Below are 18,103 nucleotides of genomic sequence, written 5' to 3'. Positions count from 1 at the left end.
ATTCCAGTTAGAAGCTAACATGGGATAAGTTCCAGCACTGAACTCCATGTGGCAGAAATGGGGAACTGATAGCCTTAAAGGCTCCCCACCTGCATTACATACTTCTAATTCTATAATCGAACCTCTTTTACTGTTGTTTGGCTGGGAACAAGTGGTTCCCTTGCTCCTTATTAGGTTACTCCAGATATTTTACATCCCATAGTGTTAGAAGGGAGGCCCATTCTTTATGGGGCATTACTATTAAACAGACAATTGGGCAGAGATCCTTTATACTATTCTACTCACATTCACCTGCCCTTTGTCTTTGCTTTTGGAGTTCTTCCCTTGGTATATTCCCCACCATTCCCTTTGTTTCTGAAGAGTTGTCCTTTTTACTGCTACCCAGGGTCTTCAGGGAGTGGACAGATTCTCAGGAGAGGCCTGAATCATTTGCTAGAGTATGTTCATGCTTTGGGTGGTTTGTGACTCTTTTAATGCTGTCCTGGTAACTTCCCAATTTCAGGATGGGATTTTAAATCCTCATGCTGCCTCATGCACTTGTGCTGCCTGCTGTGATGACATGACCTTGGTGAGTTGCAAGTTTACAGCCACTAATTTGAAAACTTTCAGTGTTGGCTTTATGGTCTAATGATAATCAGTTAGGCTGTCACATGGCCATCAGAGTTTGTCATGAGCAACCTGAGACAGGAAGGGGTTGGGAGTGTTGTGGATGCAGTGTGCTTTGTTCATGACTAGAGTAAGGAAAGGGGTAATGAACTCCCTCTGTTTGATGTTCAGAGCTGCTCCTTAGATAATGATGGTAAGATGCCAAGTCTGGTCCCTTTTAGCTGGAGCAGACGTTTTGTGTGAGTGAGTAACATAATGGGGGTAGGAAGGTAGAGATTTTGTTGGTTTGGGGATATGCTCTTTGCTGAGACTGGTGATACCTTAGCCTTCAATTTTGACCGTCTTTAGTGCTGACCATGGAGTGACACCACCAGCTGTACTGAAAGGGTTGAGATCAGTAATACCTTAAATATTGTGCATCTTAACTGTTCTCTTTGGCCTGGAGAGAAGAAGCAAATATCTCTGCTGTAGTCTTAATTGGCATTTTGACAAAATGCAGCAGCAGGAGAACCCAATGGTTTGTTCGCTCTGTCTTCCTCAGGAAGAGCTGCTACATATAAAAGAGTATGCTCCCAGCTGTGTCTGAAGAATTAGAGCAAACATGATCAAGCTGAAAAAGGACAAAAAGTCTTAATAAGAAAGCTCATAATAATTGCTCATTTCTCTTTCTCTCAGAGTGGCCCAGTACGATTGTTTGTCCCTTATAAAAGGCGAAAAAAAGAAAACGAATTGCCTACAACGCCAGTGAAAAAGGATTCTCCCAAAAACATCACCCTGCTTCCTGCTACAGCTGCTACCACTTGTAAGTTCCCTTCTGGAATAAACCTGCCGGCTCTTTATTAGAGGAGCATTGTCATGATAGATCATATTTTGTCTTTTTTGCTTGATTTCCATATTAATTACATCCTAGAGAATCCAAACGGAAAGGCTTTAATAAATTTGATTGTTAGTTTAGCTTTGGTATGTCCTTTTGATTAAACAGTGAAACTAGACGGGTCTGACTAGTCCGTTTCGTTTGTTAGTTCTCGTGCATGAGCACAGTGTTGCAATAGTTGAGTTGTAAACTCAGTAGAAAAATGTTCAGCTCTGTTTCTAGGAAAATATTTTTTTAAGAATCTTGAAAACCTTTTGTTTGCTAAAACGTGGGTTGTATTTTTTTTCTTGCTGCTCAGGAAACCTAGATTTCCATCCCCATCCCTTGTCTTTTGGTCCAGTGGGCCATCAAAAGCTTTGGAGCCCTGGCCTTGTTCCGTAGAGGTTTAGAGGTAGATTTTTCCAGAACTAGTGCCTAACACCTGTTGGTTTGACTTTCACTTTCTGAGAGCAGGCAGGTTCTGTATATTCAGCCTCACGCTGTTTCTTGAGACATACTAAAAGAATCTAAGCTGCTGGAATGGTCTCTGATTTGGAAGTTTTTAGTGAGAGCTGCTGTATGGGCTATCTTCACCTTCAAACAGGTTTCTCAGAATATATTAAGCTTAACTCCTATCTAGATACCATGTAATATTTCTGTATTTTGTTTCTCACTGTTTTTGATTACCAAGATACTTGTGTGAAAACAAAGGTTCACTTTTATAAACAGTCTGCTTCCATTTCCTGTTACCTTCAATGATGTCATAGTTCAGTGTATGCGACTTTCCAGTCTCTTCCTGGTAGTGAAGTCTCAGGATTTGGATTGCAACTATACTGAATGAATTGGGCAGGAAGGGAAATACCTGTATTGCCTGAAGGAAAATTTTTGTTAGCCAAGAAAAATATTTAACTGTCAACAATACTGAGAAAGAAAATGTAGAAAATAGAAGTATATGGCAATTAAGTCAAAGTTTGTTTGAATTGTAAAGTAGTTCGATTTTAAGGGAAGAGGTCCAGAATTTGGGTCGACTCGGTCTCTTGCAGAATCCTGCAGACTTCAGTCTCATGATCAAAGCCTTGTGCTCAGGGGGTTCCAAAATTGGTTTTTGTTGATCAGTTTTGTTTTAAAAACACAACTGAACACAGGTTCTCTGGCTCTCTAACATGCTCAAATCAGCTTCTGAAATAAAGATGAACCTATTTGACTGTTGCTAGGAGCAGCCACCATCTTGTAACAGGTCCTTGCAAGAATGAGTATCTGCAGCCATTTCTCAAGCTTGGTATTTGTGTTTTTTGTGAAAAGATCTATCTGAACATATAATAGGCGCAGGAGTGAGCCCAAGATGGCAGGTGTGATTCCTTTCCTTGGGCTTGATTAGGGGAGTTAAAAAATATAGGGTTGTTTTAAGATCTTTCTAAATACCCTAGTCCACTGTCTTTAGAATTTTGGTATGGAAGGATTTTGTGGCTTTAGCGTTGCACATTATTCATTGTCTCAGAGTGGTGTGGGTCACCTTTTAAGGGAAATAAGGTGGTAATAGTCCAAAGAACCAAACCATAGTGGAAGTATATTGAGGTGACTCTAGTTTCTCAGACCAGTAATAGCTGCTCTCACTAAAGTTTCCATGAATTAGAAATCTGCCTTGTTGGATTTCCTAGCCCTGTTGCTTTATTTTCCGTTGGCTACTGTGTTGTGGCATCACTTGTGTAGTGATTTGAAATTGTTGTAATGCAATAGGAATAAAACTGTGCAGGACTGATCTGGGTCCCACGCTTCAGAGACTAAAATGAGCCATAACTCTGGGAAGCTGATGTGTGCACAATGAATTCAGAAGCCAAAATGAGATTTTTGTTTCCATTTACCATTCTGTGCGATGGAGGTGTTATCCAAATATTGATAACACAGGTCAATTACTGATCTGTGAATTCTGTGACTTAGGATGATTCAGAACAGGGAGATCAACAGCTAAACAACCAAGGCTTCAGAGTTGAGCACTAATTATGAAAGTGCTTCTGCTATTTCCAGTCACCGTGACTCCGTCAGGACAGATCACTACTTCTGGTGCTCTGACCTTCGACCGTGCATCAACCGTGGAGGCCACAGCTATCATCTCAGAAAGTCCATCCCAGGGTGATGTATTCACTGGAGCCACTGGTAAGTCCTCAAAACACACATGCAGTTTGCAGTGGTGACGTGTGTGGGGTTCTGAACTCCCATTGCCATTGAAAGCAGCTGTGAGACTTTTCTTCAAGGGTTTAACCAAAGGGTGTAGATTATTTATTCTCTTTTCCTCAAAATGACACCATCACTTTGAAATCTTGTCAATTTCATAAAATGAGTTAAAAATACTTTGTTACTGCACCTGCCACTGCGTCCTCCTTGGTAATTTTTGTGTTTTTTTACAAACCCATCTTCCACTTTTGTTTTCCTCTTCCCCTTTTACTCTGAAAAAACAACCCCCCAAAAGGGAAAACTGTCTGTGCAATGAAACTGACTGGATGAAAAATGCTGTCAAATCTCCAAAGTAAACTGAAAAAATAGAAATATTTTCCTTCTACTCTTTCAATAATAATTTAAGTATTACTTCCGCACAGTGGAAGGCAAAACAGTGTAATGAATTAATAGCTCGTCTGGCAATTCAAATAGTTCTGACAGAAGGAACAAATACCAATGTCAAAAACATACCCAACAATAGCATAGTGTCTCTTGCTTTAGAGTTTGGATTAAATAAAGTCCAAGTTATGTGAATCCTGTAATTTTTTTTAAAGTCTTCTTTCTATGTGTTTTTTTGTAAAACCTAAGGGGTTTTTCACCTTCTTCTGCAGCATGGGGTATGGGTCACTTGCAGTATTATCTGGGTATATCTCACTTAATCCTTTCCCTGCAGTTGTACCAGTGCCCAAGGCCCCTGCAACTTGATCCCTCCTATACTCTGCCTGTGTCACATAATAGTCTAGTATCCTGTAATAGTTTTAATCTCATTTCAGTTGTTGGATTTAGTATGCGGGTGCTGCACGGTGTAGGTGGCCAGTGATATACTTGTCAGGCTAGATGATTTGGTGGTCCATTCTGGTTTTACACTCTGTGCCTCTAACCCAGTGGCTCTCAACCTTTCCAAATTACTGTACCCGTCAGGAGTCTGATTTGTCTTGCATACCCTCAAGTTTCACCTCACTTTAAAACTTCTTGCTTACAAAATCAGAGAAAAATACAAGTGTGTCAGCACACTATTACTGAAAAACTGCTGACTCTCTCATTTTACCATAGAATTCTAAAATAAATCAATTGGAATATAAATATTGTACTTACATTTCAGTGTATAGCATGTAGAGTCATTGTATGAAATTTTAGTTTGTACTGACTTCGCTAGTGCTTTTTCTGTAGCCTGTTGTAAAACTAGGCAAATATCTAGATGAGTTGTTGCACCCCCTGGAAGACCTCTGTGTACTTCAAGAGGTACATGTACCGCTGGTTGAGAACCACTTCTCTAATCTATGCGCACTACCAGCCTGCATATTACATACAAAAGGAATACAGTCTGAAGGCAAGTTCCGTGGAACTAAAGTTTTATTTTTATTAACCTTGCAATGTGCAGAATAGTTGCACTGAAATGTAGTTACCATACTATGGGCAAAACTTCTGAAGGGGCCTCAACCCGCACTCTAAATATCTCCTGAAGTCTTGTGGTCCACTTTTTGTGCAGACATTTTTGCATGGCCGTGTTTTGGTGGGTGCAAAACTGGTATGGGACGTTTTCTTTAAGATATAGTGGTATGGTGATAGAACATAGTGTGATAATGTTTGAGGGGCAGTGTGGTATGGTGGAGAGGGCACTGGAATGGGACGCACAAGACCTGTGTCTCTCCTGCTGGCCTGCTGTGTGACCTTGGGCAAGTCATTTCACCGCCGTGTGCCTCAGTTTCCCCATCTGTAAAATGGGGATATTGATATTAACCACCTTATGTAGAGTGCTGTATGCTCTAATGATGACAAAAGTGCTATATGAGAGCCTGTAAGTGTATTATTTAAAGCATATTGAAAATGAAAAATGTGGCTGCAGTATGAGTTATTTATTCATAAGTGATTATTAGGTACTAGACTTGAGTTATGTACAGTGCAGTTTACAACAGTTCTTTTCATATAACAGCCTTCATATGAAGCCTCACCAAATATTTTTTCCAGGGAGAGGTAGGCTAATGAACTGTAATGCAGTGCAGTGGCTTTCAGATAGTTGGAGAGGAAACACTGTGCACAGAGGGAGGAGAACATAAGATAATGCAATCTGCGAGGTGGGATGTGAGTTTTGGGCTTTATTAACTTTCTCTCCTATAGTTTAATACAGGCTTTTGCCTTCTATGCAACATTGAGGTGCACAACAGGGAAAGAGAAGGGAACGAGGAGAATAGGGTATTCCGAATCACTCTAGTACAGTGGTTCTCAGCCCACGGGCCACTTGCGGCCCAGTCAGCACACAGCTGCGGCCCATGTGACATCCTCACGGTCATATGGGTAGTATATATTTTGTTTGGATGCGGTCCACATATGCAGCTCTCTCGGTCTTATGCGTCCCACAGTGGTAAATAGGTTGAGAACCACTGCTCTAGTATAATGCAGACCAATTTAAGGTGTGGTGTGAGAGATTTCAGAACATTGCCGTTCAGCTCCATGCTCGCTTACCAGTAGTTATTTAAGGTATAGTGTCTCGAACACAGAACGGGCAGCCAGGAGACCTGGGTTCTAGTGTCAGCCCTGCTTTAGAATTACTGTGTGACCTTGGACAACTGTGCCATCTTTGAGAATCATAAAACCTTTGTCAAGCATTTTGGAATCTTTGGATGATCTTGACAATATAGAAGTAAGTTTGGAGGGGAGGGGTGATAGTCTTTGTAGAAACCTTAAAAAGTGAAAGAGGAGACTCACATGGAGTAACAGTGGATGGACTGCCTGTCTGGCAGCAGTGTCAAATCACCGTAGGCAGCGAGTTATATGGGCCCGTGGTGCCCGTGCTCCACCAATATTCAGGAACGGCGGCACAATGAATTCAGAATGTTTGGGTTTAAACTTTCAGAGCCACCCTGTCCATAGGACAGACTGGGGCAACTGCCCTGGGCCCCATGCTTCAGGGGGACACGGGGTCCAGGGTGGCCTGGGGAACTTGCAGGGGGCCTAGCACTGGCAGCATCAAGCGACCTAGCCGCCCTGCTCCGCTCCACCTTGCCTCTTCCCACTCTTGCTCTGCCCTGCCCCGCCCAGCCCCCATTCCACCCCTTCCCCCAAGTCCCCGTCCTGCCCCCACTCCACCCCTGCTCCACCCTGCCTCTTCCCGCACCTGCTCTGCCCCCTCCCTGCCCCCATTCCACCCTTTTCCCCAAACCTTCACCCAGTCTCTTTCTGGCTTCCGCCCTCTCCCCTAAGCGATGCTGGGAACTGGCGGGGCGGGATGCTCACTGCTGCCGGTGCCAGGCCCCCTGCTAACCCCCCAGGCTGCCCTGGACGCCGCGTCCCCCCAAAGCGCGGGGCCTCACAAAGCGCAGGGCTCAGGGTGGTTGCCCTGGTCTGTCCTATGGACAGGATGGCTCTGCTTGGACCCGTTCTGGGCACCACCAAAAATTATACAAACCTGGCACCCATGCAAATCACACCACTGTTTCCAGAAGCATTCATAATGCTTATAGTTACCACAGATTTTGGAAACTCATGTCAATCTGAATACAAAAAATGTCAAAGCAATGTATAACAAGTGCTTTATGGGCTTATAATACTGTTCCTTCTTCCAATAGTACAAGATACTACTGTCCAGCAACCTTGCCGTGTCAGTCATCCAGAACCTCACTATCCAAGTTATCAGGACAATTGTCAGATTTCACCTTTTCCAGAAGCTGCACTGCCAACTTCCCATCCCAAAATAGGTAAGTTTTGTCTCTCTAAAATAATGGTTCCCAAACTGGGGTTTGTGAAATGTTACAGGGGGTTCTTGGGGGAAAAAAATCCCTAATGGAGGACAGTGCTGTCCCTAGGGACCCCGGGCAGCACGGGGCCAGCGGCATGGAGCTACTGGATTTCCAAGAGTTAAGCAGATCAAAGCAAGCATATCTATCACAGTGAGGAGATTTAAACTTCAAAACTCCTTATAAGAAATGGAAAGGGAGGTGGATATTTTTTGCTCTTTTTAAAATTAAATAGGTAGCTAGTATTGTTTTTCAAATTATTATGAAGAACTTGTTATAACGTGGGTTGTTTGCCTAGACTGCTCAAGACCTGAATGCTTGTCTAGGAGGAGCTCTTTGAGTTGGCTTCTTAAATACCTTCATGCTGTTTCACATCTGATATTCCTTGATGAAACATAGGAGCCTTGTCTTATAACAGGCTTATTCAAAGTGATACAAGCTACAAAAGTGAGAACTTGGAAGAGTGTTGCTGTTTTCATAATGTAATAAAAATATTGTAATGATAAATAATAATGAATAGTGTGTAATAAGCCTTCCATAAAAACAAATTTTATATTTCCAAGATCACTGCGTTTATAATTTATACTCAGGTAAAGGAGAAAATCCCTGGAAATATTCATTTTTAGGAGGGGGTTTGTGAGACTTGACACTTCAGTGAAAGGGGTTCACAGGTTGTTAAAGTATGGGAACCACTGCTCTAAAATAAACCACAGTTTGCAGTACCTGGGTTTACCCCATAACCTCAACTTCTTCCTTAGCTAATGATTGTACAAAGAAGTAAATTTACTCCTGTGTTCCTTAGCTGGACTGATGTTAAGAATGGGAGAGGGCAGAAATCTGTTCTTTGTAGAGGGTTTTCCACTTCTGTCTTGAAACCTTAAGAACCTTTTTTTTTTTGGTTTGTATCACACAGGGTTACATTAAAATCCCACTTCCTAAATCTGATAGAGGTTTCCTTTAGCAGCTTTTCACAGAACTGTGTTTCAGTGTTGTCAGCCAGGAGCTTTGGCTGATTTTGACTAATAAAGTCCTGTATTTGAGGTACCCTTTCCCCCTCTCCAAATACAAGTTCACATGCAGCTGACTCTAAAATTCCCATTCCTTTCTGTGGATCAGCAGGTTTTCGGTCACCTTCCCGGGAGGCTTTTCTTTTTTCCCCCAGGTATAATCTTATGATTCCATGACTCCAAAATCAGTTCTCCATCTCTTGAGACTATGAGATGTATCATCCCAGAATGATATTTGTGGTTTAGCAAGTTTCACAGCAGATCAGGGATCTGTTCAGCTGAGGACAAAGCTGCAGAAGGCAAATCATGTTACATTGAGAAGATGAGAATAAAGGTGCTAGATGAAAATCAGGCATTTAGTGACTTAAAGTTCAGGATAAAGTGGTTTGCTTTTGTGTTGTCTATTTTGCTGTATATATTTTTTTTTTCTGTAGGATTAATACAGTCATCTCAGAAAGTTTACACATCTCCAGAAATCTTTCTGATAACTGCATTAGTCTGGCCAAAGTTGTGTGTACATACATGGTTTGGAAAGGGATGTAGCCTTTGTTGGTATCTTACTGTGTATTGTGGGAGTTTTGGAGAGAACTAGTGGAGTTCTGCAGCAAATGCTACAAAGCTCCTTCCACATGACAACTGCGTTGTGTTATATTGTCTCCACGAGCAGAGTTCAAAAATAGTTTTGTAAAAGCTTATTGTGCAGCTCTCTTTTAAACTGTGCTAGTTTCCTTAACTGGTCTTGAAAGTTGTTGTGTGGACAGAATGTTAGAATTAAACTTTAAAAAGAGAGCACAGTAGATTTTTCCCTCAAAAAAAGCACACACCTAAACTTGAGTGTTGCAGGCAAAACAGGTGCATGCCCCTGCTCTGCTTCTTCTGAAAATCTAACCTTTAATGTAAGAAACAGACAACATGGGGGAGGTAATATCTTTTATTGGACCAACTTCTATTGGTGAGAGAGAGAAGCTTTCGAGCTTACGTAGATACTAAAGAAAAGCTCTGTGTAAACTCTAAAACTTGTACCACACTCACCTTGTCTCTCTAATATCCTGGTACTGACAGGGCTATAACAATATTGTGCACTTTAATGTCCTCTTTCTTGAAAGAGGCACCCCAAAAAATTCTACATAACTGATAAATAGGTGTTTTTAGAAGTGATCGATTGGGACACTGCTTTCAATTCCATTGACGTTCACTGGACTGGGATTGCTTTCCACTGGGAGAAAGGAAAATAACAGTATTATTGCTTAAGAATAGGCCTTGTCCCTCCTAAATGTAGAGTAGTTCATGCTTATTGCTCAGTGAAACTGTGGTGTGCCTTATGACTTCTAAGAAGAAAAACACTGGCCCAGATCATTCCCTCTGCATTGAGTATGACCCCTTTTAGGATCCCCTCCCAGCTCCCTGTAATTGTGGGAGTCATGCTGCTAGGGTTTCCTTTAGCTGCAGTGGTCACACCGAAAAGTTCATATAGACTTGGGGATGTATTATTTTCACTTGATCTCTCCAAGTCTGGATAGTGGACAAAGTACATCTGCTGTCCCCTCCCATTCCTCAGGTCAGCTTGTCTCCGTCCCCTTTCCCAGTATCAATCACAGAATGCACAGTGAGGCCTTTGCAGGCCTTTGGAGAGGTAGCAGGCCTTTGGAAGGAGAGTGGTGCTTGTCTGAAGGATTCCTTTTAAAAGAATGGGGAATTTCTCCTTGTTTGCCTCACAAGCTATCTTCTACACCAAAACAACAGTTGTAAAACAGGGATTTGATTCAGTAAAACTTGACACATAGTCAACCTGTCAAGAAAACCTCAACCTGTCAACAGCAAACTGGGAGTTACACAGGTTGATAACTGAGATGCACTTAGTGCCTTTTAACCAGTCCCTCAGGAATGGCAACTGACAGGTTTTGTGATATATCTGAAAACTGGGGAAGGTGTTTACCGGATTTGAAAAGGGGACAAGCTATTTCCAAAACATTGCCACTATGCAGATTGGGAGCTGCATGCGTTTTCTAGGCATAAAGTCTAAATACTTGGCTGATAACCTTTTATTTTCCCAAAATGTGTGTTCTCTAGTGCACTCAGTGCAATATAATGCATAGGTGCTAGAGTCCTTCCATACAGCACTAATGACCTGATGCCAGCATAGCAATGATTTTTTTAGTGGATGTAGGATAAGATCTGAATATGACTGACTTGTGCCCTTTATATATTTGTTTTCTGAAGTCAATGTGATAATAGTATTCTGAACAGAGAAAAGATTTACTTTCTACTAATTAGTTCAAAAAATTAGCACAAATCTTATGAACTGCAATGTTTTGTCTTACCAGTTCCAATAATCAGTACAGAAGAGTTCTGGTAAAGTAGATAACCAAAGTATGGATTCTTGTGCTATCTATCAAGAAACATGACAAGTTTTTGTTCAAACAGAATTATACTGTATAAGCAAAATAACTTTCCATCCGTACTGTTTAAAAGTATCAGTCTGAAAGAATGGGAAAAAATTTTGTGATCTAAACATATCCCTCCTTCACAATGTTTGTCTCTTGAATTCCTGTTCTTGTTGCCGGGGCAGATCTTGGTTTGAAAATAATTGAATATGTAGATCCTGATTGTATTGACAAGTAAGGTGGCATCTTACAGATGCTGTGTCCTACACATCAGTGGAAGATTTTCTTAATATATTAATTTTGTGTGGCTTATCATTGGTAGGTTGTTTTTTTTTTTTTTTGAAAAGCTGTGTACATGGTGCGATTTCAAGAAAGAGCTTAGTCACTAAATGTTGGCAAAATGCTTTATGTTCATAGAGCTTGCCCCATTGAAATTAAGGGGAGATGTGCTGCTGTTATTTATATGTATTGCAGTAGCACCTAGAGGCCCCAGCTGACACCAGGCTTCAATGGGAGCGGGAGCAGGCCCATAGGGTTCCATAGAGCTATTCTGCATAAGAATTGGTAAGGAGTACAGTGATCACTGGAATGCAAATTTCCTTTGGCATAAGTGGTTCATATCTTTCACTATTTCAGCCCAAAGGTGAATTTAAATTTATTGTTTAAAAGTCTGACCTGTCTCGAACTTCAGCCATTTTTCCTGTGACTGGGAAACCTGTAATAGCACTTTGCACTTTTCTGTTGTGCCTTTCCTCTGATTATCTTAAAGCATTTTACAAATAAATAACCCTTACAATACCTATGTGCTGAGAAAGTGTTATCATTCTGTAGATGTGGAAAACTGGTTAAATGACTTGTCCAGTCACATGACAAATTAGTGGCAGAACCCAGAATGCCTGACTCCCACAACTATGCCCATCCTCCTCCTCCTAACTAGTCTATAGCCTATGGTAGGCTTGGGAGGGTGCAATTTAAAACCAAAGTTAATAAGCAATTGAAAAATCACATCCAAGCATGCTCAGTGGGGTCTGAACACTTTTTATATAATTATTTGATGCAAACTTAATGTTGTATTAATGTAACTTTTACATTCAGCTATAGAGTGGTCTCTAACACTGATCTCTTCCACTTAATCTTTCATGTCACTTGTAACAATTACTAGGGAATAGACATTCCAGACAGAAGTGTTGGGTTGTTCTAAGTTCATGGTGTCCCTTTAAAACAGTGGTCCTCAAATTGTGGGATGTGCCCCCCCTCGGGGCCATGGAGAAACATTCGGGGGGCACAGCGGGGCCTGGGCCAGCCCCCACGGGGGACAGGGAGGGAGTGCCACCAACCCTACTCTGCCCCTGGCCTTGGCTGCAGCTCTGGCCTCCACCACAGCCTGACCGCAGCTTTGACCCCAGCCTCGGCCCCTGTCCAAGTCTCTGTTCCTGGCCCCAGCTCTGGCCCCCTTACCCACGTCAGTGACCAGTCCTCACCACCCCCCTGGCAGTCGTGGAGTGCAGACAGGAGTAAGGGGGAGCATTACCCTGAAAAGTTCGGGGGCCACTGCTTTTAAAATGAAGCTGGACAGCAAGCATACAGTAGGCAAGTACTCTGCTCGGGCTGGTTGTTGGATTAGATGACCTAATGGGCCTTTCGCTTCTCTAATTTCTGATTCTATGAAGCCATTCAGGATGGAGCCAAATGGATGTTTATTCATGTGGCAGCTAATGAAATGCGGAGGTTATTAACACTCGGGAGCTGAAGGTGAACAGTTTTTAAGCCCTTTTATTAATTCTCTTATGTTCCAAGAAATGGATATGTAAATACAGAAATGAGCCGGGCAGCTTGTAAACCAGAAGGAAAAATTAATTTCCTCTTCCCTTTTTAACCCTCATCAGGCCTTTCTATTTTTTAGTGCTTTTATCAGATAAACTGAAGTCCACATTACAAAGCAAAGATTTGATAACATAATTACCAGGCCACTCATATTCTTCAGTATTTGCTTTCTGTTTTGACAGAGTTGGGTTTTGGCACAGTGTGGTGGCACAGATATTTCAGGACAGGAAGCACATCTGCAAAGCCTGTATTCACTTGTTTTGGAGTTGTGGCCTGTAATACAAGATGTTACAATAACAATATTTTTAAAGCGAAGCTAGGCCTCTGCTGATCAGTTTGTAGGCATGTGAGAATTTTTGTGAACTGCGAAATTATTCAGTTAGTTGGCTACCTTGTGTGCTTTGGGATAACTTTTAAATATATCTTTCCAGACAGATTTTGATTCTCTTTAATCCCGAAGTAGCATATGACATTTTATAGCTACACTTCGCACTACTGGGTAGAGCAATGCGATAAATTTCTGCTCGGTCAAAAATAAATTTAAATCTTTGCTTCTCTTTCAGGGCGTGAGTCTATTGCTTAAATATTGGTCTTTTCATAAAGGAAGTGAATGAAGTTTGGTAAATGCCAGTCAATGTTTACGAGTCGTATGCTAACACTGAGAGAGCACAAATATTTCCTATTAGATAGTGTTATCAAATGTCAAACTGTAGTCCTTATTGTGTAGAAAATCCAACATTGGAAGAAGTTGTTGGCAAACAATCTCTTATGAAAGAGGGCAGGTCTCCTTAATGTCTCTAAATACAAGTGGTACTGTGATTATAGTGTGCAAACATCTGTTTTAATTTAGTGTCTTAATAAGGGTTTTCAGGGAAAAATGTCAGTCATCTGCTTCATGTTCCTGCACTTGCAGTGCTACCTGTCAGTAAAGGTCACCTGTCCAACCTACGTATCATACAGTTGGCTACTTCTGGTTTTCAGGAAGTACTAACCTCATCTAAATTCATGACAAGATTTGTCTTTCTCTTATCGTTGGTATATCGAGTGATAAATTATGACCTGAAAATTGCTAACATGTTATTACACTTATTTCAGTCCCTGACTTACTGAATATTCAATATTTGATGCAGTGAAATCACTTTTCTTGACAAGAACTTCACTAAGCTGAGGTTCACTACAATCAAAACTGCATTGCATACATTGCTGCAGTGTATTGAAGCAATTGAGGACTTTCAGTTTACTTCAGTACAGCCCCAGTTCAGGAAAGCACATAAACCCATCCCTATTCAGGACAGCACTTAAGCTTGTGCTTACTTTGAAGTATGTACTTAGGCATAAGCCTGTGCGTAAAATGAACAGGAATGATTTCCTGAATTGGGACCTATAAATGGTGTTTCATTGTATTTGAGTTTTTGATAGCTAGAGTTCCACTGTGCTAAGTTCTGTTTCCCCAGTCTGAAGCAAAAGAGGACAAAGATGGTTTTCTCTGGCTTTGCTTTCACCACTGCTGAGGAGATCACAGCCTCCTTTGGGAAATTAGTCTGACAACCTGAAGAGGGCTGTTAGTATCTAATGGCAATATCCATATGATTCCAGATACCTACGCTGAGTTTTTCAAAGTCCGGTTCCCATTAAAGTTATAGGATAGATCCTTTAGATGCTTTGAAGATTTCAGTCCTGGTGTGTTGCTTTATTTTCAAGAACCTCCCCTGTAGTAAACTTCCTATCATAACTCTAGAGCCGGTAGCTGCCATTTTAGTGAAAACAATATTTTGTACCCTGCAGCAGCATTTACTCTGTCAAACACCTTCTTCAGAGCTGAGCTATCATTCACAGTGCTGCTGCACTAGATGAAGACTTAGCCTGAAGTTGTTACTGAAAGCACTGTTACATTCAGGTGTATTCATCATGCAGGAGACAGAGGAGGATCTGCCTATGCCAAATAGAGAGACAAACTTGGTAGGAAGAGAAATTTTATTCTGACCCTTCTCAAAGGCTATCATCAGGCAGTGGTGAGAATTGAAAACTTCATTATTATATCCTTAACACCATTATTTCCAGCTGTGTTGGACATTGCTCTGCGACCAATGGTATTTGTAGATATGCTTCTGTCACTAGTGTATAAATGTGCCATTGTGTGTTTTTTAACAATGATAGTATTTATCAGGACTGTCAAGCGATTACAAAAAATAATCGTGATTAATCACACTGTTAAACAATAGAATACCAATTGAAATTCATTAAATATTTGTGGATGTTTTCTACCTTGTCAAATATATTGATTTCAATTACGACACAGAATACAAAGTGTACAGTGCTCACTTTATATTTATTTTTTATTACAAATATTTGCACTGTAATAAAATAAAAGAAATAGTATTTTTCACCTAATACAAATACTGTAGTGCAATCTCTTTATCATGAAAGTTGAACTTACAAATGTAGAATTATATAAAAAAAAAAAGGCATTCAAAAATAAAACAATGTAAAATTTTAGAGCCTGCAAGTCCACTCAGTCCTACTTCAGCCAATCGCTCAGACAAACAAGATTGGTTACAATTTGCAGGAGATAATGCTGCCCGCTTCTTGTTCACAACGTCACCAGACTCTGAGAACAGGTGTTCACATGGCACTGTTGTAGCCAGTGCCGCAAGATATTTACGTGCCAGATGTCCCTTTATGCTTCAGTCACCATTCCAGAGGACATGCGTCCATGCTGATGACGGGTTCTGCTCGATAAGGGTCCAAAGCATAGTGGACTGAAGCATGTTCATTTTCATCATCTGAGTCAGATGCCACCAGCAGAAGGTTGATTTTCTTTTTTGGTGGTTCGGGTTCTGTAGTTTCCGTATCTGAGTGTTGCTCTTTTAAATCTTCTGAAAGCATGCGCCACACCTCGTCCCTCTCAGATTTTGAAAGGCACAATCTTAAATCTTGGATTGAGTGCTGTAGCTATTTTTAGAAATCTCACATTGGTACCTTCTGTGCATTTTTATCAAATATGCTGTGAAAGTGTTCTTAAAACGAACATGTGCTGGGTCATCATCCAAGACTGCTATGACATGTAATATATGGCAGAATGCAGGTAAAACAAAACAGGAGACATACAATTCTTCCCAAGGAGTTCAGTCACAAATGTAATTAACACTTTTTTTTTTTTAATAATGTGTGTCGTTGGGGGGAGGGATAGCTCAGTGGTTTGAGCATTGGCCTGCTAAACCCAGGGTTGTGAGTTCAGTCCTTGAGGGGGCCATTTAGGGATCTGGGGCAAAAATTGGGGATTGGTCCTGCTTTAAACAGGAGGTTGGACTAGATTGACCTCCTGAGGTCCCTTCCAACCCTGCTATTCTACAATCAGCATGGAAGCATGTCCTCTGGACTCGTGGCCGAAGCATAAAGGTGCATACGAATGTTTGGCATCTCTGGCACATCAATACCTTGCAACGCCAGTTACAAAAGTGCCCTGCAATGCCTGTTTTCACTTTCAGGTGACACTGTAAACAAGAAGTGGGCAGCATTATCTCCTGCAAATTATAACCAAACTTGTTTGTCTGAGCAATTGGCTGAAGTAGGATTGAGTGGACTTTGTTTTATTTTTGAATGCAGTTATTTTTTTGTACATAATTCTACATTTGTAAGTTCAACTTTCATGATAAAGAGATTGCACTACAGTACTTGTATTAGGTTAATTGAAAAATACTATTTTTTGTTTTTTACAGTGCAAATATTTGTAATAAAAATAAATATAAAGTGAGCACTGTACACTTTGTATTCTGTGTTGTAATTGAAATCAATATAATTGAAAATGTAGAAAACATCCAAAAATATTTAATAAATTTCAATTGGTATTCTATTATTTAACAGTGCGATTAATCACAATTAATTTTTTGAGTTAATCACATGAGTTAACTGCAATTAATTGACAGCCCTAGTATTAACATTTGCTTTTTGTGCCTAGTATACTCATAGGTGTCTGCTTTGGCAATGGCAAGCTATGCTGGGGATTACTAGCCTGCTAAAGCTGAAGGCTCTGCTTGTTTGTTTTTGTTCTGTGAATCCTTTCACCATGGGTTGTTTCATCTTAATAGCCAAACATAACAGCAAGAGACTTGGTGAATATATTGACAGGGAAAAATTATTGAAATAAAGTACCAGATTGTGTTGCCACGCTTTCATAGCTAACAGATCTGATTGAGGAAGGCCATTTTTTGGTGGATTTTTAGATACTCATTCTAAAATGATTACAAGGAGGGTTCCTCAAATTGAGTAAGATTTCACTGGGAGCTGAATGTGTTGAAGAACACAATTTGTGAAACTGTGCAATATAACAAAGGGGGCACTTAATCGATCCCTTCTAGGCCAGTTAGCGGCTCCAGCAAGGTTCCCCGGTGAAAGTAACTTCACCAGCACAGTGCATTCAGGGGTGTATCCAGTTGAAGAGGAAGCCAGAAATCTGTGACAGTGCTGAAAGATACTGGATCTAAAGAGATGCGAATGAGAGGTTCCTGAGTGCAGTCAGCCACAGATGCTGTGGATTGCAAGGTATCTTATGTCATTGAATGGTTCATTCCAAGCTAACTTCAGTGAACCAGTGGAATAATGTTTTTTTTAACATTTAATGTAAACTTATTTCAATACTGGATGCCCCCCCTCCACAGCCTGGTTAATAGCAGGAGTGACTGTTTTCCTTGTAAATCCGGGATTAATTCAGTTTTCATTTTATCACTGCAGTTCATTTGGCCATTTTTAACACTCCAAGATACTCTTCCTGTGACTAACACAATAGAAATACATATATGGATAGCTAATATATTTTGAAAGTTGGTGGGATTTTGTTAAATTCCTTCGTACACCTTTTTAGCAATATGGTAAATATGAAAAATTCATGGCTGGGAGCAAAGAGAAGTGATATTTTGTTCTTTCTAATGCACCGTTGCTGTAGCAAGTGTGTCTGACTTAGCCATAATTAGACTCCCAGAGAGATTTAGAATATAAATTTTGGGACGGTGCAGTTATAGTCTGTTAAATGTTCATCGTTCTGTATTAATCTCATATTTTGCTAAACATTCCATGCTACAGTGAATGCTAGTGCAGCCAGCCTCCCACATGTTACATGAGTCAGTTTGACATCGTGAACGCTTGCAAAAACAAAGTGTAAGAATTTGTGGTCCCTGCTTTGCTTTGTGTTAGTTCAGATGACAGTGAGTGAAGAAGGAACATGTAGCAGTGGGGAATTGCCTGACTACCTGAACTTAGTTTCCAGATGTTCTTACATTTAGGGCTATTTTTAAAAGGTGTAGAAGTGGGGGTGTGTGTGTGTAAATGTTTTTAATGGGAGAAGGGATTTGCTGCACTCCTCTGCAACACAGTCAGCCTTAACTGTCTCCTAACTAATTGCTTCATGTGAGAATATGGCAAATAAGGATAGTCCTGGCTGTTGCATTTGCTCCTGCTTATTCATGGCTCTGTGACCTGTGATTG

At 40.8% G+C, this 18,103-nt stretch overlaps 1 protein-coding gene across 1 annotated transcript in view; it reads left to right on the top strand.

The window, feature by feature from the left end:
- Positions 1-18,103, top strand: part of DEAF1 (DEAF1 transcription factor) — a 43,909-nt gene that overhangs the window by 8,282 nt on the left and 17,524 nt on the right. Inside the window, 4 exon segments of the mRNA XM_073347137.1 lie at positions 503-568; positions 1,282-1,408; positions 3,485-3,613; positions 7,240-7,368. Coding sequence (XP_073203238.1) covers positions 503-568; positions 1,282-1,408; positions 3,485-3,613; positions 7,240-7,368 — 451 coding nt within the window.

This window comes from Lepidochelys kempii, chromosome 6 (genome assembly GCF_965140265.1).
Source record: "Lepidochelys kempii isolate rLepKem1 chromosome 6, rLepKem1.hap2, whole genome shotgun sequence".
NCBI classification, from domain to species: Eukaryota; Metazoa; Chordata; order Testudines; family Cheloniidae; genus Lepidochelys; species Lepidochelys kempii.
This window is presented reverse-complemented; position numbering and strand designations above follow the sequence as displayed.